General features: G+C 33.7%; 1 protein-coding gene and 1 long non-coding RNA gene across 2 annotated transcripts; both read left to right on the top strand.

The window, feature by feature from the left end:
* Positions 1–1,881: 1,881 nt before the first annotated feature.
* Positions 1,882–6,990, top strand: LOC131948433 (uncharacterized). The gene is made up of 3 exons (XR_009388011.1): positions 1,882–1,988; positions 6,552–6,608; positions 6,748–6,990. It is a non-coding gene; the product is annotated as an uncharacterized LOC131948433 (long non-coding RNA).
* A 4,557-nt stretch (positions 6,991–11,547) lies between these two features.
* On the top strand, positions 11,548–19,689 carry LOC131948436 (zinc finger protein 658B). Its single transcript, XM_059310040.1, has 2 exons — positions 11,548–11,569; positions 17,633–19,689. Exon 2 carries the CDS (start codon positions 18,395–18,397, stop codon positions 19,442–19,444), a length of 1,050 nt encoding a protein of 349 aa, XP_059166023.1. The 5' UTR covers positions 11,548–11,569; positions 17,633–18,394; the 3' UTR covers positions 19,445–19,689.
* Positions 19,690–27,227: the final 7,538 nt, after the last annotated feature.

The raw sequence follows: 27,227 nt of genomic DNA, 5'->3' as shown, positions 1-27,227 counted from the left end.
ACCAAGAAAATAATAGGCATTTTGTAAAGTGATTATCGCCTGTATCATGGTGATGGGAATGCACATGGTATTGGTATGCTTTAAATGGCAGTAGATCACGTGTTCAAACACGACACTCTCACAGTTGTGTTTTTTTGGTTGCGCATTTTTCTGTTTGCGTTTTTTTCTGTTTGCGCTTTTTTTCCGTTTGCGCTTTCTTCTGTGTGCGCTTTTTCTGTTTGCGCTTTTTTCTGTTTGCGCTTTTTTCTGTGTGCACTTTTTTCTCTTTGCACTTTTTTCCGTTGCGCTTTTTGTTTTGCGCTTTTTTCCGTTGCGCTTTTTTTCCGTTGCGCTTCTTTTTTGAGAAATCGGAAATAGCGTAAATTAGTACTTCAGGTCAATGGAAATTACTCAAAATTTGATAGAAGGTAGAGAATTAGATCCTTTACTTACATGTGAAATTTTATTTATCTATCTGAAATAGTACTCAAGTTATAGGCTTTTTAAAAATTCAAAGTAGAAAATGTACCACTTCCGGTTATCGGAAATCGCTTAAAAATTGAAATATGAAATTTCATCAACCTAGCTGTAACGGTACTCAAGTTATCGTGTTTAAACACACACAGACACACACACACAGAGACATACGGACACGATTGCAAAATTATGTTTTTCCGTATCAGTGGTGTGTAAAACGTCGAGATTTGTGAAGATCTCGATTTTTTTGCACGATTACAAGACTTTCTTTATAGACTACTTCTTATATATGAGAAAGTAAACAAGTTAATAAAAAGTCTAGTGACAATTTAATCGCAATTTCCTTATGTTATCCATAACAATTTTAAATCGAGATAAATCATATATTCAGCAAATAAATAATGCAACACAAGTAGTTTCAATAATTCAAAACAAACAAGGTAATTAAAAAGTCTAGTGACAATTTTAGCGCAATTTCCTTATGTTATCTAAAAATAGCTCTGTCGTAGCGTAAATCAAGAGCAGGGTTAGTAAAACCATTGGTTAAAATACATGTTTTATTTACAATAGAGTTACATGACTAAAAACCATTGCGCGCCTAGCTACTGAACGTGATGACGCAGCCATTGAACGTGATGGCGCAGCTATTGAACGTGATGACGCGTGTGGAGTGGTTGGATAAACATGCCTACTAATTCGGTCCAAATTTTAATTACTTCAAAAAAAATTTTGTGACCGAACGAAAGGATATTTTTGAAAACTTTCTTCGGCAATATTGTTCTAAATTATGGCAGGAATCGATTGGTAAATGTTTCAAGTCGCTAAGTGGTTTGTTGCCGAGATATGGGCCAAAAACTGCATTTTTTCGAGGTTTTTTGGCTTTTCCGGGAAATCCAGGTAGGAAACCCGGGAATTTTTTTGGCCTTTGTTCATCCTCGGAACTTGCTTAACATATTTGCTTTTGGAACTAGTCCTCGATATTGCTTAGTTGAGGAGGAGATACGACTTAAAGCTGCGGACACACATCCATCCATTCATACATTCCCAGAATTAATTAATACGCAATTCTCCAGAATGGAAATTGCGCTAAAAATTCTCCAGAATGGAAATTGCGCTAAAAACGGATTAAAAAGTGGTAATAAAAAGCTTGTCAGGGGAGGTAAGTCAACTCGCGTTATGAGACTATTGTTAAGTAAAATGTTAAGGCTTTAATAGAAGTATATTGTGATATATTTGTGCCAAATATTATACATAAATGAATAATAAACCTAAATCAATGGCTAGCTATATCAATATAGATTCTAGGCCAGAAATTAACTCTAAACAGGAGTGTTTGCGAGCCAGATTTGCTATATAAACACAAGCAATTTGTAAAAAAATAGTGACTTCCTCTGAATCTGGCGCTTAAAAGTTTACAAAATAAAACTTAAACAAGATGGCTGCAATAGTAAATGAGCATGGTTGCATCTGATGAAAACATCGCTAGTCTTCTTTTAATACTGAAAAGTGTTTATTCAATTGTTTAAAAACAGGTACATAAATGAAACAAGAAAACATTTTTTTGTATTTTTCAAAACATAAATCCTCCTCAAAATGTGAAATAATTAGAATTTAAGGAGTCACCTGTTTTTCACATTACTAGATCTATTCGAGGGCGATTTTACTTACCTAAAACGATAGATTACCATATCAATCTAGATCTAGATATTCCTACTAGCCTAGATCTAGAGATCTAAATCTAGATCTAGAAATAAATCTAGATCGTGGAGTTTTTATAATGACTTTTAATTTTAAATTGAACTAGAATACCCGTCATCCGTTGGATAACTGTGGGTTTCGGGGGTCATCCATCAAAAAACATCACGTCTGTCACTCAGAGGCATAGCGACCCTTCCCGGCGCCCGGGGACAAAGTTTTCGATTTGAACCCCCCCCCCCTCAAACTTTTGATGTGCACCCCCCCCCCCCCACTCAAACTTTCGATTTGAACCCCCCTCAACCTATCAATTTATTTTTCCAAACCATTTTGGCGCCCCAACATATGCCCCCCCCCTTCCCCCTCCCCACCTCCCCTTCCCCCCCCACCCCCCGCCTCCCCTCCCCTACCGTCCCCCCCCCCCCTCCTCGGTACGCTACTGCAGTGTCACTTATCCTCACAAAAAACAGACCCCACATTCAAATATATATTTTTTATCTTTTAAAAACACCGAAAACACCGATTTCGGACTATCCCTTCATAAACTGACGTCACAGGTGACCTACTCAACTCTACTTCACCTGCCCAGTGTCCTGCCAAGTCTCAGACAACATGTTTTTATCGTTTAAAAAACAATTCCAGCCGAGCATGTATCTGACCACACTATCCTTTCATATGCTTAGGACAAAGAAACAGATGAACTCTACTTCACCTGCCCTGTATCTTGCCAAGTTCAGATAGGCAACGTTATCATTCACATCTAAAAAAAAAAAAAATTGAAAAAAAAAATTTCATTGACATATTGGTCTAGAACCCGTGCCTCCTGCATGAGAGCTGACTACGCTACCATTTTAGCTATTTACTCGTGACGTCACAAGTGAATTTTTATACTATATATATATCTCCTTATGCAACTTGATTTACGGCGTATAGATTCTAGATCTAGATCTAAAAATAAGTCTAGTAGTACTAACTTTCAAATTAAATTTTATCTTAAATAAGCCAAACAAAGATTTATATAAAATAATTAAGGCCTGAAATAGATTCTAGATGTAGAATTTACATTAAGTCTAGATCTAGAATTTACATAGAAACCTAGTGACCTACATCTAGGCTAGATCTAGATCTAGAGTCTAGGCTAGATTCATAAATTTCCTTCGATAGCTGATCTTTAGATCTAGAGAAATTTATTGTAAAACTAAATGAAAAAGACAGTTGAACATTGATATAAGTGTTGGAACGTAATAAATACAGAAAACGGACGTATTGTTAAAGTTATGACCGACAGAAAATTAGATTTAGAACGCGTTAAACTTGTGAATGGGAACACAATTTTCTTCGATAGACGCCGCCATTTTATTGTACTAAAGAGTAAACAAAAACCTGTGACGTCACGGTCCCGCCGAGTCTAGTGGCTTTTCAAATATTTTTTAAAAAAATGGGTTAATCTGCATATGAATAAATCAATTAATTAATTAACGTCTTTAAATAAATTTGTGATCAACAGTCTGTCTGCATTAAAAAATTATTCTCTACCTGCATACCATTTTACAGCTTTCCAGATAGAGTCGAACATATCACAATTTTCGATCAGGCAAACAAATAAATATTCAAACATGTAAACAAAGTTGACTTTTAGTAGTATATAGATGTCTCCAGTTTTAAGATATTTTTTTTTTCAAAACATAGTCTAGTTATTAGTCTAGCTACTTTTTACTATAATATTGAAGTATTTCAAACCCTTTTGGTAGTTTTTTTTTTAAACTTAGGCCTAGATCTATATCTAGATCTAGTGATTAGATCTAAGCCAGATATATTTTGTACTTATAACTTGCAGGCCTATGAAAATAGTATAATAAAATTAAAACAGTTTGCATGATAACTTCATCAGGTCATTTCATGAATACAAATAAACATATAAAATCACAAAACCATAGGTAATTTCTGAATTCTGAAGCCAACCTTACATTTAGGCTAATACTGAATTAATATTAAAAAAAATTACATTAAAGCTTGAAATTAATAGAACTTGTAATTAAGAAAGCAAGCTTCAATTCTAAATACTACAAGATATAATAACAAATAAACAATGAAACAAATTGAAAGCTTTTTTCAACTAAATTAGTCGAAAAGATTTTTATTTTTTCCGATATTGACCAAAATAAGTTTTTAAAGCTTAGGCCTAAAGTTTTTACAAACATAACTCAATTTTATTAGGCCCCTGTAAACAGGGTAAATTGGGCAGACGAAGTAGAGTTCATATTTCTTGACCTCTGCATATGAAGTACCCATCAGAAATGGGTGGACTCTTAATTGAATTCTATTAAACAAACATTTTGATATAGATCTATAACATTCCAAACAACATTTGTAGAATCTACATTTCTGTTTCCTAATGTGGTATTTTACAATTGAACATTCATCTCAAAACATTCAATAAATTATATTAATGTCATTTTATAAATTTATATAAACTATTTACTTTCACCTTGGTGTAAAAAAATGTAGGTATGAGCAAACTGATTTCAAGAGTAAGTAAGAATCATGTCTTTTCTTGCTTACTAGCTTTAAAAAAAGTGAATTTGACTTTTTTACCTGCGTTTTAGGTTCCATTTCTATATATTTTATTTGCGACACTAAAAAAATTATATTTAATCAACCGATTATGCTAAATTAATAAAATTGGTACTGTTGGGATGCATTTTTTAAGCTCTACAATTATATGCTATTCTTTTTATTATTTGAAGAGATTTTAAATTTTGTGAGACTAACTAGACATTACTAATCTAGATTAGATCTAGTCGAGGGCGATTTTACGTACCTAAAATAATAGATTACCAAAATAGGTTGGCATTTAGGGGTCGGCGTGGTCGAGTCGGTAAAGCTCATGGTTGCTAAACCGAAAAGTCTCGAGTTCGAACCCCCGGGCAGATGAGGCTCGTTAGCTGGGGACAGCCACTCTTCTAGGAGAGACAACTCCAAAATTAAACAACTGCTGCCTTGTAGTTTGTTCTTGGTTGGACAAAGGCTATGGAAGCAAATCCAAAAAGAAAAGCAGGCTGAAATCGGAGTCAATGGCCTCAATGGCGCATAACCAGTTGACACGTAACGCTTAATTGTGTTGGAGGCATGGTCGAGTCGGCAAAAAGCTCATGGTTGATAAATTCGAACAAAGTCTCGAGTTCAAACGCACTGGCAGATAAATCTCGATCCCCTTCAACACTAATAATTAAGAACGAAGAAGAAGAAGAAGAAGAAGGTTGGCATTTAAAACTGTTGGGTCTATAAACTAGGATTTTTTAAAAAAATAATTAATAATAATAGATCTAGGCTGTAGCCCTAATAAAAGTAAAAAGTAAAAGTAATTAAAAACCCTTACAAAATTAAATTAAAAGCCTTAATCTTTGTGATTAAGGCTTAATGCTTAAATTAACAATAATCATATAAGCATTAATTATCAACATGCTATATTACTATATGTCATATGTGCAATATTGCCCATTGACTCCAATTTCAGTCTGTTTTCTTTCTGATATTTTTCTTTCTTAGAAACATTAATGCAGCATTTGTTTTTTATTTTTGATTCTTCTGTCCTAGAGGAGTTGCTGCTGCCTGTTATCAATCCCATACTAGCTTAATTGTTCAAACTCTGACTTTTCTTTTTAGTAGCCATGATCATTAACTGACTGACCCTTGTCAGCCTTTATCTTTATGAAATTAATCAATAATTATGCAAATGTTGTTATAGATGTAGTCACAATCTAAAATCTAAAAGAACTCATAGATGCACCGTGACAGTGATTGTTCACACTTCACACCTCACCATAACCCAATATATTGGACTTTCAAAATGTCAAACTTGAATTTCTTCTTCTTCGTTCTTAATTTTTGGTGTTGGAAGGGATCGAGCCTTATCTTCCATAGGGTTTGAACTCGAAACTTTTGTTTGTATTGATTATGAATGTCTATTTGGATTATAATATTAATATAATATTAATATTTTTTAGGGCACGGGTCTTTGGACATTTTTGCATTCAGGCGTTTGTTGCATTTGGGCATTTGTTGCATTTAGTCAAGTGTCCATTAATAGGTTTGTTGCTTTCTAGCAATTTTCCATTCAGTAAATTGGTATTTGAGCAAGTATCTTTTCAGAAAACATCCTACTCCCAAAATTATGCACACAGCTTTTCACTGCATTAGAAAATAAATATAATCACAACTCAATCTATTTTGAGTGTCATAATAAATATAAAAGGTCTACTTTTGTTTTACAAATAGTAAACAAATCAGCCAGCTAGTAGGTCTTCTTTTTTCTACTGGACAAAAGTAAATAAATATTTATAACATTGTAAATAGATTGAGTGTAATTACAAAATATTGCATTTCTATTACTCAAATAGGTAGGATAGTCAAGAAAATTCTGATGTCATGCCATGCAACTTCCTATAAGTAACTAGGTACATTTTAATCCATATCTAATATTTTATTTGATATAAATAGTAGTTAAAAATATTTTTTTATACTTATTGTACAATTTTTGCAGATTAAAATAAAAATATTTTGACTCAAATTTAGGATAATTTAAACTGTTTTCAGATTAATTGATCACAGCAGTGGCTTGCTTACTTCAGCCAAATGTACTAAAACTAAACCAGTTCAAAGAAACTAAATGCAAATTCCTCCATCCATTTACTTTTGATAAAGCTGATTTGTATGTCCTAGAAGGAAATGAATAAAAATGAAGGAACATTTAAAGATTTATAAATTTTGTTCAAGATTGTAACTTCTAAATAAAACCACTAAAAAATTCTCTAAGAGTTTTTTGTAGAGTTGGTTATGTTTAAGACTCATGTTTTATGTGTAGAAATTGTTTAGTTAGCCCAATTCTAATTTGCCGTTACATTTCCTTCTGTCTAGTAGGCCTACTTAATCATTTTTAACTTAATAATTATTTTATGAATGATTTTTGCTCTATATTCTATATTGTAACTATTGGCTTGTTTTGAGGCAAAATTTCTTTTTTTTATAGTGTTTAAACATTGTTTCTTCATTACAAATTTTTGTTCAATAATATGCATGTCTTTTTTAACTGTAACTATCGGCTTGTTTAGAAGCAAAATTTGTTTTTTAATACTGTTTAAACATTGTTTCTTCATTAAATTGTAATAATCTTTTCCCCATTGTTTAATCTAAAGCTGTAAAAAAAAAATGGAAGAAGAAACGAATTTTAATGCAATGTATAGAGCAATAGAAAAAAACTGGGAAGTGAAAGAGGAAGTGAAACCAGATATTTTAACTGGAGAGTTAAATTCAAATGCACTGTCAGTATTTTCAATTTTTGAGGATAACAATCCAGGTGTAAAAACATTTTTAAAGCTCAAAGACAAGGAATCAGATGCATCAATATGTCCAAATTTTGAAAATAAGATTCAAGATGGTTCAAAAGTACCACTTAACATTTCATCTGATTCGACTGCTTGTATTGAAAAATTGTCTCTTTTAATTTATAATGATGTAAAAGAACTTAAGAATAGGAATACAAGTTCCATTGTGCTTTCTTTTCCAAATAATCAGATAATTCATAAAGAAAACAAGACATACTGGTGTGATTTGTGTAATAAGCAACATCTTACCTTAAAACAACTTGAAGTGCATTTAAAAAGTCACACAGGAGTCAAGCAGCAAAATTATGTTTTTCATTCAAAACTACATAGACTAAGTCTATGCATATCTAAACAAGTAAAAACTGTTTCTAGAGAAAAACATGAATGTAATATCTGTCTTAAAAAGTTTGTTGATAAGTCAAATTTAAATAGACACAAAAAAATTCATTCTAGAGTTAAATTTGAATGTGTTGTCTGTAATAAAAAGTTTGCAGATTGCTCATATTTAAAAATACATATAGAGGCCCATAATAGAGGTCGGCAAAATGAATGTGATGTTTGTCATAAAAAGTTTCTCGAAAAGAGGACTTTAAATAGACACAAAGGAAGTCATTTTGGAATTAAAAAATTTGAATGTGATGTCTGTCATAAAAAGTTTCTCGAAAAGAGGCATTTAAAAAGACACAAAGATATTCATTCTGGAGTTAAATATGCATGTAATGTCTGTAATAAAAAGTTTGCAGATAGCTCATATTTAAAAATACATACAAAGGCCCATACTGGAAGTACGCAACATCAATGTGATGTTTGTCATAAAAAGTTTCTACATAAAGTGCATTTAAATAAACACAAAAAACTTCATTCTGGAGTTAAATATGAATGTAACATCTGTAATAAAAAGTTTGCAAGTAACTCATATTTGAAAATACATACCAAGGCCCATAATGGAGGTACACAACATGAATGTGATGTTAGTCGTACAAAAATTCTCCAAAAGAGGAATTTAAACAAACACAAAGAAATTCATTATGGATTTAAATATGAATGTAATGTCTGTAATAAAAAGTTTGCAAATAGCTCACGTTTGAAAATACATACAAAGGCCCATACTGGAGGTATGACACATGAATGTGATGTTTGTCATAAAAAGTTTCTCCAAAAGTATATTTTAAATAGACACAAAAAAATTCATTCTGGGGTTAAATATGAATGTGTTGTCTGTAATAAAAAGTTTGCAGATAGCTCATATTTAAAAATACATATAGAGGCCCATACTAGAGGTACTCAACATGAATGTGATGTTTGTCATAAAAAGTATCTCCTTAAGAAGCATTTAAATGGACACAAAAAACTTCATTCTGGAGTTAAATACTAATGTAATGTCTGTAATAAAAAGTTTGCAAATAGCTCATATTTTAAAAGACATACAAAGACTCATACTGGAAGTATGCAACATGAATGTGATGTTTGTCATAAAAAGTTTCTTGAAAAGAGGAATATAAATAGACACAAAGTAATTCATTCTGGAGTTAAATTTGAATATGATGTCTGTAATAAAAAGTTTGCACATAGCTCATATTTGAAAATACATGCAAAGTCCCATACTGGAGGTACGCAACTTGAATGTGATGTTAGTCATTAAATATTTCTTTGTGAATTTAGTTTTAGAATTCATAGAAAATTTATTCTGGAGGTAAAAACTAATATTTAATGGAAGTCTTTTTAAAACAAATACTTATTCAGACACTGTATAAATGTTATTTGCTTTAGAAAATTGAAGTAACTATCTATTTATCACATATTAACAAAACCATAACCTACATATGGTCACTTAAATAAATTAAAAGCCTTGCAAATAGCTTCTTAACTTAACTAAGCATGTTCTGTTATCAGATTTTTTAAATAAAATACAAAATGATGTTATCTGTAGTAGATTACAATTAACATGGAATAATGCAGTAACAGCAATAATTTTTAAAATTTATTCTTGTAATTTTTCTTATTTAATTATTAGAGCTTTTGTTTTACATCTATGAGTGTAATATAACTTTCAGTTATCATTTTTAAACTTTAAAATTGTTTAGGAAAAATATTGCATCTATTTGGCATTATCTGAAAAGTGGTTGCACATTTTTAGTTTAAACTGTCACAATATGTAACCAGTATATATTTATGAAATGCATATACTGGATAAGCTAGGTTTGCTGTATACTTAGTCATAGACATATTTAATTTTTAATTTCCTTTTTATGTATGAATTTTAATATTACTAAGTGTTTTTAAATCTCGGAAGTTGGACTTTTATTTAATTTTGTTACTGTTTTATCTAGATTGCTTTCATTTGTATTATTTTTATGGACACAAACAGTAGTCCTGAATCCACTGTATTCTTGTTGATATACATTGTTGAATTTTTTTCTTGTTTTTTCTTGTTTTTTTTCTCTTCAACTTTTATATGCTTAAAATCAGATGTGAATGTTAATTGTTATTATTTGTTATTATTTATTATTATCGGTTATTATTTTCATTTTAATGATTGCATTTTTTGGGTTTGATCTGCCACCTTAAAATGAGATGAAGGATGGTTTCATTATAAAAGTGCAGAAACAGTATAACTGCTTTCACATAAAAAACAATTTAAAAGGTGGGAAAAGCAATGGAGAAAAAAAAAGTCGAATAAATGTTTTGCATACTGAAGATGGAGGGGCGGCATGGCCTAGCGGTAGAGAGCTAGACTGCTGAGACTAGAGTATCGAGTTGGAATTGGGGTACAGATAAGTGGAACATGCAATAAGTCCACCCAGCTCTAAATACTCTAATGGGTACCTAACTCATGTGACGGAAACAAAGGCGGCTGGGTTTAGTGTTGGGTTTAATGCCTATCCCATGTGTCTTGGGTGTTGATACTACAGATTGAAATGTGCTATGTTTTGATTTAACTTAAACTACTGTGCTCTTCTTGTTAATAATTAGATATTAAACCAATGGTTATTTTGGTCTAGTTTACAATAAAGATTGCTTTACTTCAAAGTAAAAATAAACTGTTCCCGCCTTTTACATAATTCTTTAATTTAAATTATAATTTTCCCTCTAAATGTCAAACAAAACAGAAATCACACAACGAAACTAATTACCTGCACAAGAGTCCTAATAGTACCACTGGTAAGACAAAAAAGTACCAAAGGATAAAGATTCTAGAGATAATAAGCTTAGCACTAATGTGTTAATTTCTACACATCTATTTGTAAGTGGATTACCTTGGTTAGTTTTCGTAAAACGTTTAGTGCCACTACGTGAAGGAAAGATTCTAAGAAGTTATATAGAACAGAGAGTCTATGAATTTATAGTATACATTTTAATTAACCTCTCGTATCAACCATTCCCGATATACCATGGGCAATCTCAATATTTAATGTGAGTACTGGGTAGCTTAGTTTCCAGTTAGATTGGATTATCAATATCTCCTGAGGGGTCTGGTTATCCATAAATGACGTCAAGCTTTTTTTGACGATTTTACCTCCCCCCTCCCCTTTTGTAGACTACGAAAAGGGCTTTGACAATGTGAAGAGAGATTTTATCTAGATCAAGAAGCAAATTATATAATATTAATATGCCCCCCCCCCCCCGCCACCCGAGATAATTAAAATCTATAACGCTAAAAATATATGAAGACTCTGCCTATCTGTCAAATACAATTTCAATAATTTCAGTGTTTATTCCAGACTTTTTCTCGGGGGGGGGGGGGGGGGGGGGCGGGAGGGGCAATTGAAATTTTCCGGGAGGGGGGGGGGGGGGGAAGGACACTGTTAAAAGTATATTATATTTACCATATAAATTTCGTTCGGAGGGCGGTAGACTTTCTTCGGCTTTTAAAACTACTATTACTACTAGATCTAGATCTACTACTATTTCTAATAATAATAATAATAATATAAAAAATGCGATACTAATTTAGTTTTGCGAGTTTCCAATGATAAGTTGAACAACGGAAAGAAGTTCATTGCCGCTGTGTACAGTTCGAAGCAACTTTGCAAGTAAGAAAGATATTCTAGATCATCTAGATTTTCTAGATCTAGACTAGTAGAATCTAAATTTAGAATCTAACCTAGATCTAATTATTCTAAATTAAAAATAGTTAAGTATGATAGTAAAAAAAAAGTAGCATTTAAAACCATTTTTGAATCTAGATCTAGTTAGTGGCTGTCTAGTCACTGTCTCGTCTAGCTAGATCTAGAGTAAAGTTCCACGCGCGGTTAAAACACCGGTGCGGTCATCGCCTGTTTATCGCTTCGTACAATATTTGTTTTGATGTTTTATACGAAACTACCGATATCTGCTGTAAACCTGTCCATTTCTAAATATATCCAGGTCAAATTCTTTTGTTTTTCTCCTTCTGGAAGTCGAGTTTTTAAATTTTAAAGTTTCGAGGTATGACGTCGAAGGCGATTCGGTAAAACTCCATTTCAGCGTATTTTATTCTCCGCTTCTCGGCTACCTCCAGATGAGCGTATTTTATTATAATAACCGAAACACACCAAAACATTAGGAAAACACGATTTATTTATTTGTATTGTATTTTTGTTTTAACAAATTATTAAAAATGAATATTTAAAAAAACACGATTTATTTATTGTATTGAATTTTTGTTTTAACAAATTATTAAAAATGAATATTTAAAAAACACGACTTATTTATTTGTATTGTATTTTTTGTTTTAATAAATGAATAAAAATGAATGTAAACCACAAAAAGACTGACTGAAATGCTTTGTTTGTTGGTTACAAATAATAAAAAAGGTAGTCACACAAATTCAATTCAATGCAAAAAGTAATAGTAATAATATTCTTTTAACAAAAAATAAATAAATATAAAATGATGATTTTAATTTCAAATTGTTATATATCTGCATCTTCGCCATGTAGAATCCAGTTACGTCAAACCCCAAATGGGTTGGCAAAATATATTTTTCCATGCTCCCGATCTCCCGGTAACTTCCGGTTAATTTTTGTTTAGTGTTCCAATCTTATTCAAAAATCCAAAAAGTGCTGTATTTAAAAATATATATATATTAACATTTGTGGTTGATTTTCGTATCAGTTCTGTTTATAATTTATTTAATTGTTATAAACTATGCAACATGGCAGGTAGACCAAAAGTAGAACGTACTTCCATTGTAGATCCTGCCGAAATTTTAGATGCCGCATTCGTTGAACATGAAATCTGGTGCATCGCAACACTGGCACTAAACCTAAATGAGACAGAGTCTGCCTTGATATGGCTAGCCAAGCGTAGGTTGCTTCGCAATACTATGATTTGTGATAGCTGCAAAGAACTATGCAAACTAATGACATATCGCCAAGGAATAGATGAGAAGAGGTGGGCGTGTCAACCATGCGGATTTAGGAAAAGTGTCCGTGAAGGTTCATTCTTCACAAAAAGCCACTTGACCTTGAAACAGATAATAATGTTGATTTACTGCTTTGCGCAGGATATGCCCCAAAGTCTTAGCAGACATGAGGCGCAAATTGAGAATGAAAAAACTGTGATTGATTGGTTTAACTTTTGCCGGGAAGATTCGGCGAGATTTTTGGAGCGGCGGCGAACTGAGATTGGAGGCATGGACGAGCATGGAAATCCAATAATTGTGGAGATAGACGAGTCAAAATATTTTCATAGAAAATATCATCGCGGTGCATGGCATGAGGGCCATTGGGTTTTTGGAGGGGTAGAAAGAGGATCGGGCAAGTGTTTTTTGATAGAGGTTCCGGACCGGACAGCTGCCACTCTGGAGCCAATCATATTAGACCATATTCTGCCTGGAAGTCATATCATATCTGATGGTTGGGCCTCATACAATAACATTGGCAATTTGGGGAACGGTATATATACGCATTCAGTGGTGGTCCATGAGCGCCATTTTGTGGACCCTGACGATGCCGACATCCACACGCAGAATATAGAAAATCTGTGGATGAGGGCCAAAAGGAAGCTAAAACGACAATTCGGAACCAGCCGAATTCTGTTTCCATCGTACTTAAAAGAATTTGAATTTCGGTGTTCCGTTGTAGGGGGGAATGTTTTCAGCTCATTCCTTTTGGTGCTGGCTGAATTGTATCCAGTCTAACTCTACTATCATCCACTATTCTTCAATACTACTTTCTAAAACCTAATAAAAAATCTATCGGTTTTAAACTTCAACTGCTATCTAAGTGTTCTACTTTCTCTTTGGTTGGGCTATACATCTTTCTGCTGATTTCTACCTAGTGACCAATGGCTTCCTACTTGAATTGCTGAACTATTTCTGTTGCATAAACGTGTGTCATCACGCTTAGTAACCTGTCACAAGTTATTTTGTGTAGGCCTACTTTTTAAAAAAAGGCATTTGTCTCCTGGTGAAACTGATACACTGTTAATTATTCTTTATTATAGTTTTGTATTGTATTTATGCTATATCTTACTATGTTATTTAAATTCATAGAACTATCATTTCCAATATCTTGATATAATTATCAAGTATGTTTCTGTATGAGTACATTTTTCATGATTTTTGTATTTCATCTAAATGTACAAACTTTGTGTTTTTTTTTTATTTGACAGTTTTACAAAAAAACTGAAAAATATTTATACTGTATAGTTTATGTTGTTTACATTCATAGAACCATCCTTCCCAATATTTTGGTTTAATTATCATGTATGTTTTTTTTGTATGAGTAAATTTCTGACTTAAAAAAAAATCATTAAAATGTAAATAAAAAATTGTGCTTTTTTACTTGTCAGTTTAGTCAAAACTTTAAGAAATGTCATAATTTGATATAATAAATTTGTAAATTTGTATTGTGGGGTCATCCATAAATGACGTCACGCTTTTTTGGACGATTTTACCCCCCCCCCCCCCTTCCCCCATTCCGGCAGCATTATTAATTATTATTATGCCTTTCATTCAGTTTAGTTGAAATTGAACACTTATTTGTACAAATTGTGCATTTCTATTTTTTGTAACCAACAAACAAAGCATTTCAGTCAGTCTCTTTGTTGTTTTTATTCATTTGTTAAAACAAAATAAAAATAAATAAATCGTGTAGCATTTCAGTCAGCCTGCTTGTTGTTTTCATTAATTTTTATTCATTTGCTAAAACAAAAATACAATACAAAAAATAAATCGTGTTTTCCTAATGTTTTTGGTGTGTTTCGGTTGTTATAATAAAATACGCTCAACTGGAGGTAAACAAGCAACGGAGAATAAAATACGCTGAAATGGAGTTTTACCGGCGATTCTAGTTCCCCGTATGAAAAACACTAGGTCCCGGATGAGATGAATAAACCAACCAATCAAAGCTTTTTACAACTAGGTTAACTATAAATAGCTTCTACAATATGTGCGGGACACTGTACATACGATAGATTAGGCTAATAAAGCAACCTGATAGGTGAATAGGGGTGTCCGCAGCTTGGGTGTCGATTTGGGTGGTTTCACCGCGCTGCGTAACCAACGACTTGAGCTAGACTAGCCTAGTTCTAGATGCTCTACATTTCAAGCTAAGCCTAGAATCTGTATAATTTCTATTTTTTTCTGCTGTTTTAAATTATTTCGATCATCTACTTCTTCTAAATCTAGTTTGTGTCTCTACATACAAGCATATCTAAGCAAATGTTACGTTATGTCTTGTCAGTGGTTGTTACGTCCCTTTGTTATGATTATTATAGTTGCGTCCCTTGAGTCATCACTGGGTCAACTTTTAATGTCGTTAATTAATTTAATTAACATGTTTTTAATTTGGTTTTGAAATCTATTAATTAATAATACAATCAACAACACGTTTAAAAGTGTAAAATATTTATTTTATTTATTAAACTAGGATTAAAACGTATAAAACACGATCGTTACGCAAGCCGGTTCAGATGGCCGCAGGGAAAAAAAAGAGGGGAAAAAAATATCGCAAGTAGCACGTCACTAAAACATGAATATCTCAAATTCAATGCGTAGGAATATAAAATGATTGATACATATTAAGAGTAGAAAGGCAGAGGAATAATATAGTACTTTGGGTTTGTTTCTGTGTTAAACGGTTACAAAATAGCGCCCGATGAAAGTCGGGAGTTCGCTATGTGTGACCGCGCGTGGAACTTTACTCTAGATCTAGAATCTAGATCAAGTATTTTTATAATCAAAACTTTTTAAACTTCAAAAGCTAGGCATTTAGACTCATTTAGAGCCATTTAGTTTATCTAAATCTAGATCTAAATCTATAGGTTAAATAACTAAATAATAATTACTATTTACTGCATTTAGTATTTAGAGTCTGTTAGAGTTAGTCCAGGGGTCGGCAACCTTTTGATACGCAAGAGCCAAAAGTTACAATTTACAAACTTTCCCAGTTTTTAAAGAGCCACAACATTTTTAGTTCAAAATTAGGTAAATAAAGTTGATTTGTTATTTTAAATAAATTATTTATTAAATAGTTTTAAATATGAAATAATATTTATTCATATAAAAACATAGACATGTTTCGCCAGAATAGTAAAATTAGCAATCAAATAATAATATTATTCTAGGACTATCTCAATTTACTTTAGAAGCTGTTAATTTTAATTTTATTTTTTCTATATGGATATCACCGGTTCAGGAGGTGTCTCCCTTTAGCCAGTCAGGCCTCAACACGGCAAACGCCTTCTAACTGGCTTGGATATCGGTTTGAATAGCTTGCATCGTTCGCTTCTATTCTTTGGTTCTCACCAGGCTTATCTTCCATCCCACTGTTTACAGGGTAAAGTCCTACCCTACCGTCCAGTAAAAATAAAATTATATAACTATTAATATTTGTGCAAGGAGCTGGAGAGCCACAGGTTGCCGACCCCTGAGTTAGTCTCATAAAAATTCAAATTTCTTCAAATTATATAGATCAACACAAAGGCCCAATTCAATATATTACTGATCTTTATTTACATCTCAAATCGACTCCTACCATAACTACATCCTAACACATAACTACCTACTAAAACTATCTAACTACAACTAACACTTGACTTCTCCCTACACGCTCCCATGATCATCCCTAACACCATCTACATTTTAGCTCCTACATCTTTCCCTAGTGCTACCTATCTCTAACTCTACATTTCTACGTTCTACATCTATCCTCTAGCGCTACCTATCTCTAACTGCTGACCCTCGCTTCAGTGGTCATCTGACCGTAACAAGTGGCCGGTCATCTTCTGTAATTCTACTGGTCCTGGTCATCTCCTGTAATTCTACTGGTCTATCTTACTATGCTATTCTCTGTTTCTGCTGTCTTCTGTTTGACTTATCTGATGTAAACTTGCATCATCACAACATACGTTACTCATTCTGCAGATGCAAATAAAAAATATTAAGAATCATAAACAAAATTTTAGGAGAAATTAAAAATGTACTCTGATTGACTGATCACAGTGGTGGCCTACTCTAACCAAAGTTACTAAAACTAAATGCAACTGTATCCATCCATTTATTATTATTGTAGCAGTTATTTTTATCATAGAGGGAAAACTTAAAAAATAATGGTCACTGAAAATATTTATAAAATTAGTTTAAAATTGTAAATAGCATAACCAAATAAAGGTCTAAAGAATACTTAAGCATGAGTAGTGTGGACATCATTGGCATAAAGGTATATTTAAAAAGGGTTCATACAGTCAAAGTAAGTTGCCTAAATAGTCAGTTTGGATGAGATGCTAGTATAATTTTTATGCCTTGAATTAGTGATGCTAGTCTGCTTTTACTTTACCTTCTGTCTTGTAGGCCTACTTGATTTACTTTAATTTTAAATTAATTTATGTATGATTATGTAGTTTAAAAATGTGCATTTTGGATTGTTTAGAGACACACATTTTTATCCATATTGTTATTGTATTGTTTAGAGACACACATTTTTATCCATATTGTTATTATATTGATAATTTATTAGATTAACAAATTGTCTAATCCCAAGATGATTACATTAAATTGTTTGTATGAAAACATTATGCTTTGAATGTCTAGTTAGAGAAAGTTTGTTAATATTGAAAGTTATTGTGTTTTTTATACCATTAATTGTAACTTTTTTATTTCAATTTTTAAGCTAAGCTGTAAAAAAATGGACGAAGAAACTAATTTGAATGCATTGCATGGTATAACAGAAGACCAGTGGAAGATTATGCTAGATTGAAACCTGCTTTGTTAATTAGAAATTGACAATCAGATGCATTGCCAGTCTTTTTAATTTTTGAGAATAAGAAACCAGATGTACTGACATTTTACAATATAGAGGATATGAAGCAGATGAATCAACATTTTTCAATATTGAGGACAGGCAAACAGATGCATCATTATTTTCCAATTCTGAAAATAGGATTCAATATGGTACAAAAGTATAGCACAACATTTCACTAGATTCAGTTGCTTATATTGAAAAATTGTCTCATCTGATTTATAATGATTTTAAAGAATTTAAGTATAAGAATACCTAATACATAGTACTTTCCTCTTTGTTAGGAAGCTAATGAATAAAGAAAACACAAACTGGTGAGAATTGTGTGATAAATGAGGTGTGAACTTAAATCAAATGGCACTGCATATGAAAAGTCACGCAGGAGTGAAGCAACATTAATCTATACTAAATAATTCAAAAGCTCACAGAGAAACTCTTTCTGGAGCTCTTAATTTATTTGTTTGTCAGAAGAAGCTTGTCAGAGTCAGTATTTTATTTGAATATGTAAAATCTCACTCAGGAGATAAACATGAATGTGATGTTTGTTTTAAAAAGTTTGTTAAGAAGTCTTATTTAGAAAGACAGAAAAATTCATTCTGGAAAGGTAAATGTGAATGTTATATTTATCATAAAATGTTCAAACTAAAATCTTATTTATCTAATAATTCAAAATTTAATTTAAAGAATAAACATGAATGTAATGTTTGCCATGCACAATTTGTCCATAAGTGGTATTTGAATGCACACAAAAAAATTCATTTTTTGGGTAAACCTGAATGTAATGTTTGTCATAAAAAATTTGCTTCAAAATCTAGCTTAGATATACACAAAAAAATTCATTTTTTGGGTAAACCAGAATGTAATGTTTGTCATAGAAAATTTGCTGCGAAATCTAGCTTAGATACACACAGAAAAATTCATTCTGGAGATAAATATGAATGTAATGTTTGTCATAAAATGTTTACTCTAATATCATATTTAAAAATACATAGGAAATATCATCATGATCATGGTAATTTGCATTATGAATGTGATCTTTGTCATAAAAAGTTTATTCATAAGTTTAATTTAAAATCACACAAAAAACTTCATTATGGAGTTAAATATCAATGTGATCTTTGTCATAGAATTTTCAAACTAAAAAAATATCTATCCAACCATATAAAAATTCATTTAATAGACAAGTTTGAATGTAAGGTTTGCCATAAAACATTTTTCCATAATCGGAGTTTTAATATACACAGTAAAATCCATTCTGGAGATAAATATGAATGTGATGTTTGTCATAAAAAATTTTCACAGGAGTTATATTTAAAAACACATAGAAAAAATCATATTGAAGAAATGCAACATGAATGTGATATTTGTCATAAAAAATTTGCCCATAAGTTTAATTTAAATTCTCATAAAAAAATTAATTCTGGAGATAAATATGAATGTGATGTTTGTCATAAAATGTTTAAAGTTAAATATTATTTGTCTAGACATAGAAAACTTCATTTAATAGATCAACATGAATGTGTTGTCTGCCACACAAGTTTTGCCCTCAAATCTTATTTATATAAACATGTAAAAATTCATTCAGGAGACAAAAAACATGAATGTCCTGTTTGTCAAGAAAAGTTTAAATTTAAATATGATTTAAATAGTCATACAAAAATTCATTCTATAAACAAAATATAAATTGGGTATAGGGCATTAAATGTTTATCCAAAGGTCTAGTCCCTATAGACATATATGAATTGTTATTTGTATTAAAAAGTTGAAACAACAATCCATACATCTGTTATACCATAAAAATGCTTGTGATAATATGTGTTGCATTTTAAAATAAATTTGCCTTGTAAATCACTTCTTGACCTCAACATACTTTCTCTGTCATCCAATATTTTTGAAAACAATGTTATCTGTAATAGAATGCAAGTATTATGGAACAGTGGCGTAGGCAGGGGGGGGGGGGGTTAGGGGGGGTCATAACCCCCCTCATAGACACCTCAGTATATATATAAAGTCTGAGGGGGGTGCAAATTGTAAGTTTGAGAGGGGGGGTGCAAATCAAAAGTCTGTTATGGAATAATACAGCCACCTTATTAAAAACACTATAACAATTTAATTTTGTGAGGTAACAAAAAAATATGACATTTGATTTCTGTAGTTCTTGTAGACAATTTATTTTTTATATCTAATGTACCTCAACCAATGTAAAATGACTTAGAGTGAGTGTATGTAAAACAGTAGGTAAAAAAAGTTTCTGCCAATTCCTAAACAGTCACACTACATAAAGCAGTATGTATATTCATATATACTTGCAAGGGTTCATTTTTAAACTCCAATAAGTTCCACTATTACTGAATATTTTGCCATGAACATATTTCTATTTAAGATTACTATTTAAGTTTCATCAATAACATAAAGTTTTTTTAAACTTGGGATGCTGCACTAATATTCAATTCTTTGTGTGTGTCTAACCTAATTTACTTTCATATTTATTCTATTTACTAACACAAATAGTTATCCTATTTCCTTCTTAACCTTGTTGATACAATTTATATTTACCGCTTGTTTTTTTCTTTTTTTTTTTGTTTGTTATTAAAACTTAAAACAAAATGTGAATGTTTATTGTCATTATATGCTTTTTAATGATTTTTATTTTCTTGAGGTTCTTCTACTTATGTTTATCTGGTTTAGGTATAAGATTTAAAAAAAGCATCGTCTTTTCTCATTCTAACCCCAAGACACATGGGGCTGATGAAGTAGAGTTCGTCGGTTCATATGAAAGGAAGGTGTGGTCAACACTATGAGAGCTAACCATCAGAACTGGATGGACTCCGGGATGTTCTACTGACTTGAACCCAGATTCGAACTCAAGAAATTCACTTTAGCTCACTACCTCTAGCATAACATCTTTAAGGTGGAAAACGACTGTAACTGTAAAGAAGATGCCAAAACTTTTTTGCACATAGCAAATGAAAGTATGCTGTTTTGTTACATTAATAATTGTACATCAGTGTGTTTTGATGCCGCAACTAAGACGTTTTAACTGGCATAGTCTATGTGTAGTTTTCATGGGTAGAGATAATCCAGATATAAACTTTTTAGCAAATAGCCACCAAGGGCCTCAACATTTTGTTAATTAACACTAAAACAAGGGAAATAACCAGGCTTAGATTATTTTGAAATAAATAAAAACGAAAACCCTGGTTATTTCACCTTGTACCTTTCTCATTCTGGTATAAAAAAACATAATGTAGGATCGACTTCAACGTGCAAGCAGAGTTCCTATCAGAGATTTTTCTCAGATGAGGGGGTGAGAGGAATTTATACTTTCGAAGCCGGTGCGTTATTTAACTTTGCGACAAGAATGGGAGGGAGGGTAGGAGAAGGAATGACGTAGGTTAAAGGTATATATTTTCTATATGATTTAAAAAAATAATCTTGTGTGAGGGGGGGGGGGGTGTCGGTGAGTGTCCCGAGTTGAGATAAATGCCTGAAAGACACATACGAATGTGGGATCATTTGCTTGCGCCTCGCGGACCGATGGTGTACTAAATGCACCTGAGTGCCAGCCACCCACTCAATCATTTGACCAGCAGCACATTGGACTCCTCGTTAGCACAGTGGACGCCCATTAGCACAGTGGACGCCCCATTAGCACAGTGAACTCCCCATTAGCACAGTGGACGCCCCATTAGCACAGTGGACGCCCCATTAGCACAGTGGACTCCCCATTAGCACAGTGGACTCCCCATTAGCACAGTGAACTCCCCATTAGCACAGTGAACTCCCCATTAACACAGTGGACGCCCCATTAGCACAGTGGACTCCTCATTAGCACAGTGGACTCCCCATTAGCACAGTGGACTCTCCATTAGCACAGTGAACTCCATATTAGCACAGTGGACTCCCCATTAGAACAATATACACCCCATTAGCACAGTGGACTCCCCATTAGCACAGTGGACTCCCCATTAGCACATTGGAAGCCCCATTAGCACAGTGGACTCCCCATTAGCACAGTGGACTCCCCATTAGCACTTTGCCATCTATATTTGTTCTAAAGGAACCTCCATGGATTAGGTTGGCTACTACAACCTTATTACCCAAACAGAAACATAGCGGTGCACGGAGCCGCTGCGGTAGTTCAACCAGTGGCTGCTACTAGAGACTTACACCACTCATTACACCTGGGAGATCGAGTAGGGGTATTACACATTACCGTTGTGGAGGATGAATAGCGTACAGTAAAATTATGTTGTTTTCCTGATGCCATATACAAATGTAATTAAAAAAGAATTGCGATAGGCGTGAACTTAAATTTAAATTAGATCACGATCTGAAATTACATTTAGGAACAATTAAATGCTATCAATACGAGTGAATAATTTTTCTTTTTTTCTGCGCTTGCAGACGGGTACACTAATTAAACAGGATGAACAATCTAATTGAAATATTATAAACTTTTCTTTCAACATTATGTTTCCATAAGTCACCCCCCCACCCCTCCCAGAAGATATGCCTGGAAGAAACTTTGATACATTTGTCTCAATTGAAAATATACACCACTGCATAAATAAAGGAAGGGAGGTGACAAAGGAAAAGGACATTTTTTCTTCTGCTTTATCTGAGTTGCTTCCCGTTTTATAATTTATTAAAGTTAATATACTACCATGCAATTCGAACTTGACGGACAGTTTTTAGTAGAACTAAAATTGTTAATTTTTATAATACATTTTTAAGATTAAACAAAATGTAATAAAAAATTTAAATAACAGTATTTTTTTGTTTGTTCAAAACAAGCACACTGAAATTGGGAAAATGGGTTGCCAAGCATTTCCGGTTTAGTAAAAGAAAAAAAGTTCAGACGAAGCTACTACTAGCAAATAGTTACATTGCTTTCTCCCATTTTAACCAAGAACAATTTTCATATTTTTCCTAAAATGCGCACAAACTAAATATATATATATATATATATATATCTATATATATATATATATATATATATATATATATATATATAGCCAAAGGCAAAGCCAAAGTTATAGCCATAGCCATAGCCATAGCCATAGCCATAGCCATAGCCATAGCCATAGCCATAGCCATAGCCATAGCCATAGCCACAGCCACAGCCACAGCCATAGCCTTTACTTAGATTGTGTCAGTGTCCCTTCATAGGCAGACGTTAAAGAAACAGGTGGGCTCTACTTTCTCTACCATGCTGACACAGTCCTGGCAAGTACCCACAACAAAACATGTGCATTGAAGCAATTTACTTTAGCTAGACCTGCTACATTTACATTAACCCCTTACTGTAGTTGCACAAATGTAATATTCAAAGACACAGAAAAAAATACACTGGGGGAGGGAGGGGAAGGGGAAGCGGAAAGCCGGGGGGTGGGGGTAGGACATTATGCAGACGCATGGCTATCACGTGACCCCAACCTAACCAATCACAGCTCAGACATTGCGCAGTGAAACATCAGCAGCCCCCATTTCAGTCCCCACCTCGCAACATTGACGGTCGTAGCTTGTTTTCATTGGGAGATAAAGTGGAGCCCCTATCGTCTTGTGAAATGTTCTACCTTTATTGTTTTATTTGCTGTAGTTCAGTGGGTAAACACATTTTTCAGCATACATCCACTCCAGCCGAGCTTTCATAATAGAATTTCTTGTTTGTGCAACTCTTTGATACAAAGATGTCAACAATTCAAACGACGCAGAGCATGTATTTTCACGTGCGCAATATAATCTTAACGCCGGCAGTGTTGTTAGTTTCTTTATATGGTTTAAAACTAATAAATGTCGTACATAAAATTTAGCTGACAATCACTTTGCAGCATATAACTAACACGGGGGACAACACAACTTATTTCGAGTTCAATAGATTTCAACAATCTTAGCATGGTGAGTTTTTTTTTTTTATAATTAGACAATATGTACCTATAGAACAATATCAAAGTAGTAAGATAACATTATATGCTTGCCAGTCTTTGTATTTTTAGACACATTAAAATATCGCCCAAAGTGAAATGGTGATTCAAAAGCGGACACAACATTGCTATTTTGTCTATTTAATGGACAAATTAAATGTATCTTTTATAGCTTGAAGCCTACTCTTTAATGAAGAAGGTTATGCTTATAGATCTTTGCGGAGGATGTGACACCCTGGGTTATCACATTGAGTGTCACCCATCCTAGTGTCACTATTGATGTGAGCTCGACTTTATTTCTAGACGCATACACAGTCATATGCTCTGTAGGTTTAAGGAGCTTTGAAGAATGTTATCCTTCTTCGTATACATAAGGAACTTTCATCCATCTTTCAGAGACATGGGGTTCAGAGAGGGTAACATTTATATCATGTAATATGTTATATTTTTATCCTCTCTGAGGGTAACATCTATATATATAATTCTCTTCTGGGAGCCGCTAGAAAACAAGCTGTAAACGCTCTCCCTACCTCCCCACCCCTACATGGTCTTAGTGAGCTGTGTTCACTCTAAATGTTTACAAGCAGAGCCAACGATTTTAAACGTTATGGGGGAGAGGGGGGAAGGAGGTGGGGGGGGGGTGTTATGGTCCTTAACGAGCTACTTATAGTGTTTTAAAGAAATATTTTCAGTGGCAGCGTTGGTACTGTCGAATTCACAAATTATGCATTACTGAAAAGTAGAAAATAAAACAACTAAATAGCGGCGTATGTTATGCCGCGGGCCGGCTCGTAGTTTATATTATGTTATGTTATATTTTTATCTGACGTGGTCTAGGTCATCATTCAGCCTGTTAACATGTTAACATGATGTTTTACTTGACTTTGTCATGACAAGCTATTTTGGCATTTGAGATGACCTTCATGACCTGACCTGTTAGTATAAAGTTTTACATGACTTTTTAATGACACATAAACATGCCAGCTTACTTGACTTTGTAGTGGCATTTTAACACTTAACACGTTTTGCCATGATATGCTAACATGATATTGTTCATAACATTGTCATGACATGATTACATGACATTTACATGAACTTGTCATGACATGCTTGCATGATATTTCAAATGATCTTTTGTAGTGTTTCTTCTAGACTTTTTTTTTCAACGGGGTGGGGGTGGTGGGGGGCGGGTACTTGATATTTTTTTTATTTGGGGGGAGGGACTAAATTTTCCAGGGGGTTGGGCGGACATCGGTAAAAGAAAAGTATATATTTTCTATATAAACTATTTTGTCCGGGGGTGTGGTGGTGGGGTGGGGGGGGGGGGGGTGATACTTTCTTCTCCAACCCCCCTCCCCCCCCGCCCCCGAAGAGATGCCTGGAAGATACTCACAACTGTTCCCGGTCGAGTTTCCACACATTTATCACCGTTACTTATAAATGAGCTCATCCCTAACATGTTCACATAAACTTTTTTTTTGTACGACCTTATTCCTGACATTATCACGTGACTTGGAACTAGGGGGGTCATCCATAAATGACGTCACGCATTTTTGACGATTTTTACCTCCCCACTCCCCTCCCATCACACGTCGTCACAAAAAGCCAGACCCCCCCTAAATTGACGTCACACTTCAACCTACAACCCCCCCCTCAAAATTGCAAATGAATTTTTTTAAAACATCGATATTTTTCTAAAATCTGGTCTAAAGTATTACAATTTATTAAAACAGTTATCTAAAACGCGAAATAACGTCTAAAATTCGTTTTCTAACATCATTTTTTTATTATGCAAAAGTGTGACGTCGAAACATCTAACCCCCCCCCCCCCCCCCTCCCCCTCCCCTCATCACACATCGTCACAAAATTACGGACCCCCCTCCCCCCCTACGAGTGTGACGTCATTTATGGATGACCCCCTAGTTCCAAGTCACGTGATAATGTCAGGAATAAGGTCATACACGATAACTTGACCTCCCACCAAACAAAATCACGTGATCTGCCACCATACACAATCCCCCCGCTGAAGCTTCGTGACAATCACACAAAGACCTGACGTCACCACATGCCCAACACGTTTAAACAAGCCGGCTATGCGTTAGATTTTTAAAAAAAAATGCGAACGGCCTAGAAAAACAGCGATCACATAACTTGAAAAAAAAAACATGAAATTCCCCCCCCCCCCCACTCCCCCCTTCCCTCGCCATTAATTTTCAATTCTTTTGTTCCATGATTTTTATAAAATCGTGCGGCGAAAAACAATTCGAAGTTCGTGTCTTGCAATGTCGCGGTCAAAGTCATAAACATGTCAGTGTCGGGGTCACAATGACGCGATTTATTTTAAGGTTGAAAGTAAAGTGCTGACTCTTAAAGTAAAGAAGTGGTTAAATACAAAGTAAAGGATTTTACCCGTAGGTTCAAAATATTTTCAATAAAAGTATTTTGACACTATACGCAAACTCAATATTTATATGAAATGATGTTCCAAGTTTTTCACTCGACACCGACAAACCTCTTTTCCCGATCTCAACAACACCCCCCCCCCCCGTCCCCCACTGTTAGGCTAATCAAAAACCTTAATTTTTAAGATAAATCATAATGCATTTGTGAATATTACCATTAAATGCACACGTGTTGTGTAATAAACACTTCGGAGTAACATGTATTTAAAAAATGCATATGATTGTTCAATCATGTATACTTAACATCAAAACTTCGCAAACAGTATTCATATTTTTAAAAATAAAGTTACCGTCTCTTTACAACTGAACAAATGCTTCAGACTGTAACAATATCATTGGATAAAATAGATCTTACAGTCATTCTAAACAGAGTTTCTTCTAGTCATTTCTTGGGGGAGTGGGGTCGAAGCCCCCCCCCCCCCGAAAACTTTTTACCGCCCCCCCCCCCCCCCCGAACGAAATGAAATTTATATAGTTTATATAGAAAATATATACTTTTAACAGTGTCCGCCCCCCCCGAAGAAAGTCTACCGCCCCCCCCCCCCCCGAAAATTTCAAGCCCCCCCCCCCCCCTGAGAAAAAAGTCTGGAAGAAACACTGGTTAAAACCTGTTCACGGCTCTCTATTTTGATCGTGCATGTTAGAATTTTTTTTTGTAACTACTACGTGGTGACATTTAATTACCTCTATGTAAAGCAAGCGAGGACGTAAAAACAGCAGGGACTGCTTAGCGTTTTTCTGTCGTCAATAAATAAACAGCGACAGAGCAAGGAAGTTAAAAAACATGACCATAAAACTTCTACGGTCAAAGCAGACTGATTTTTTTTCTGATATTAAAAAAAAAACCACAGAAAATATACGTACATTCTTTTGTCTGTCAGGTCAGGATGACATAACCCAGAAGTTTTTTTTTCTTTCGGTCAAAATGACCTCAGAAATCAGTTTTTGTTGTTGTTGTTTAAACCAAAGTGTCCTCTAGAATACTCATAGAAATGTCGGTGTGTAATGAAAATACAATAAATTGATACTTAATTTTATACACACTGACGTGAAAGCCACACGCACAGACACCTAATA

This window comes from Physella acuta, unplaced genomic scaffold, assembly GCF_028476545.2.
Source record: "Physella acuta isolate Inbredline_101_S28 unplaced genomic scaffold, ASM2847654v3 ptg000645l, whole genome shotgun sequence".
Classification (NCBI taxonomy): domain Eukaryota; kingdom Metazoa; phylum Mollusca; class Gastropoda; family Physidae; genus Physella; species Physella acuta.
This window is presented reverse-complemented; position numbering and strand designations above follow the sequence as displayed.

Bases quoted from the DNA above. Each gene is read 5' to 3' on its own strand.
- LOC131948436 (XM_059310040.1), top strand. From the start codon at position 18,395: ATGTTCAAACTAAAATCTTATTTATCTAATAATTCAAAATTTAATTTA.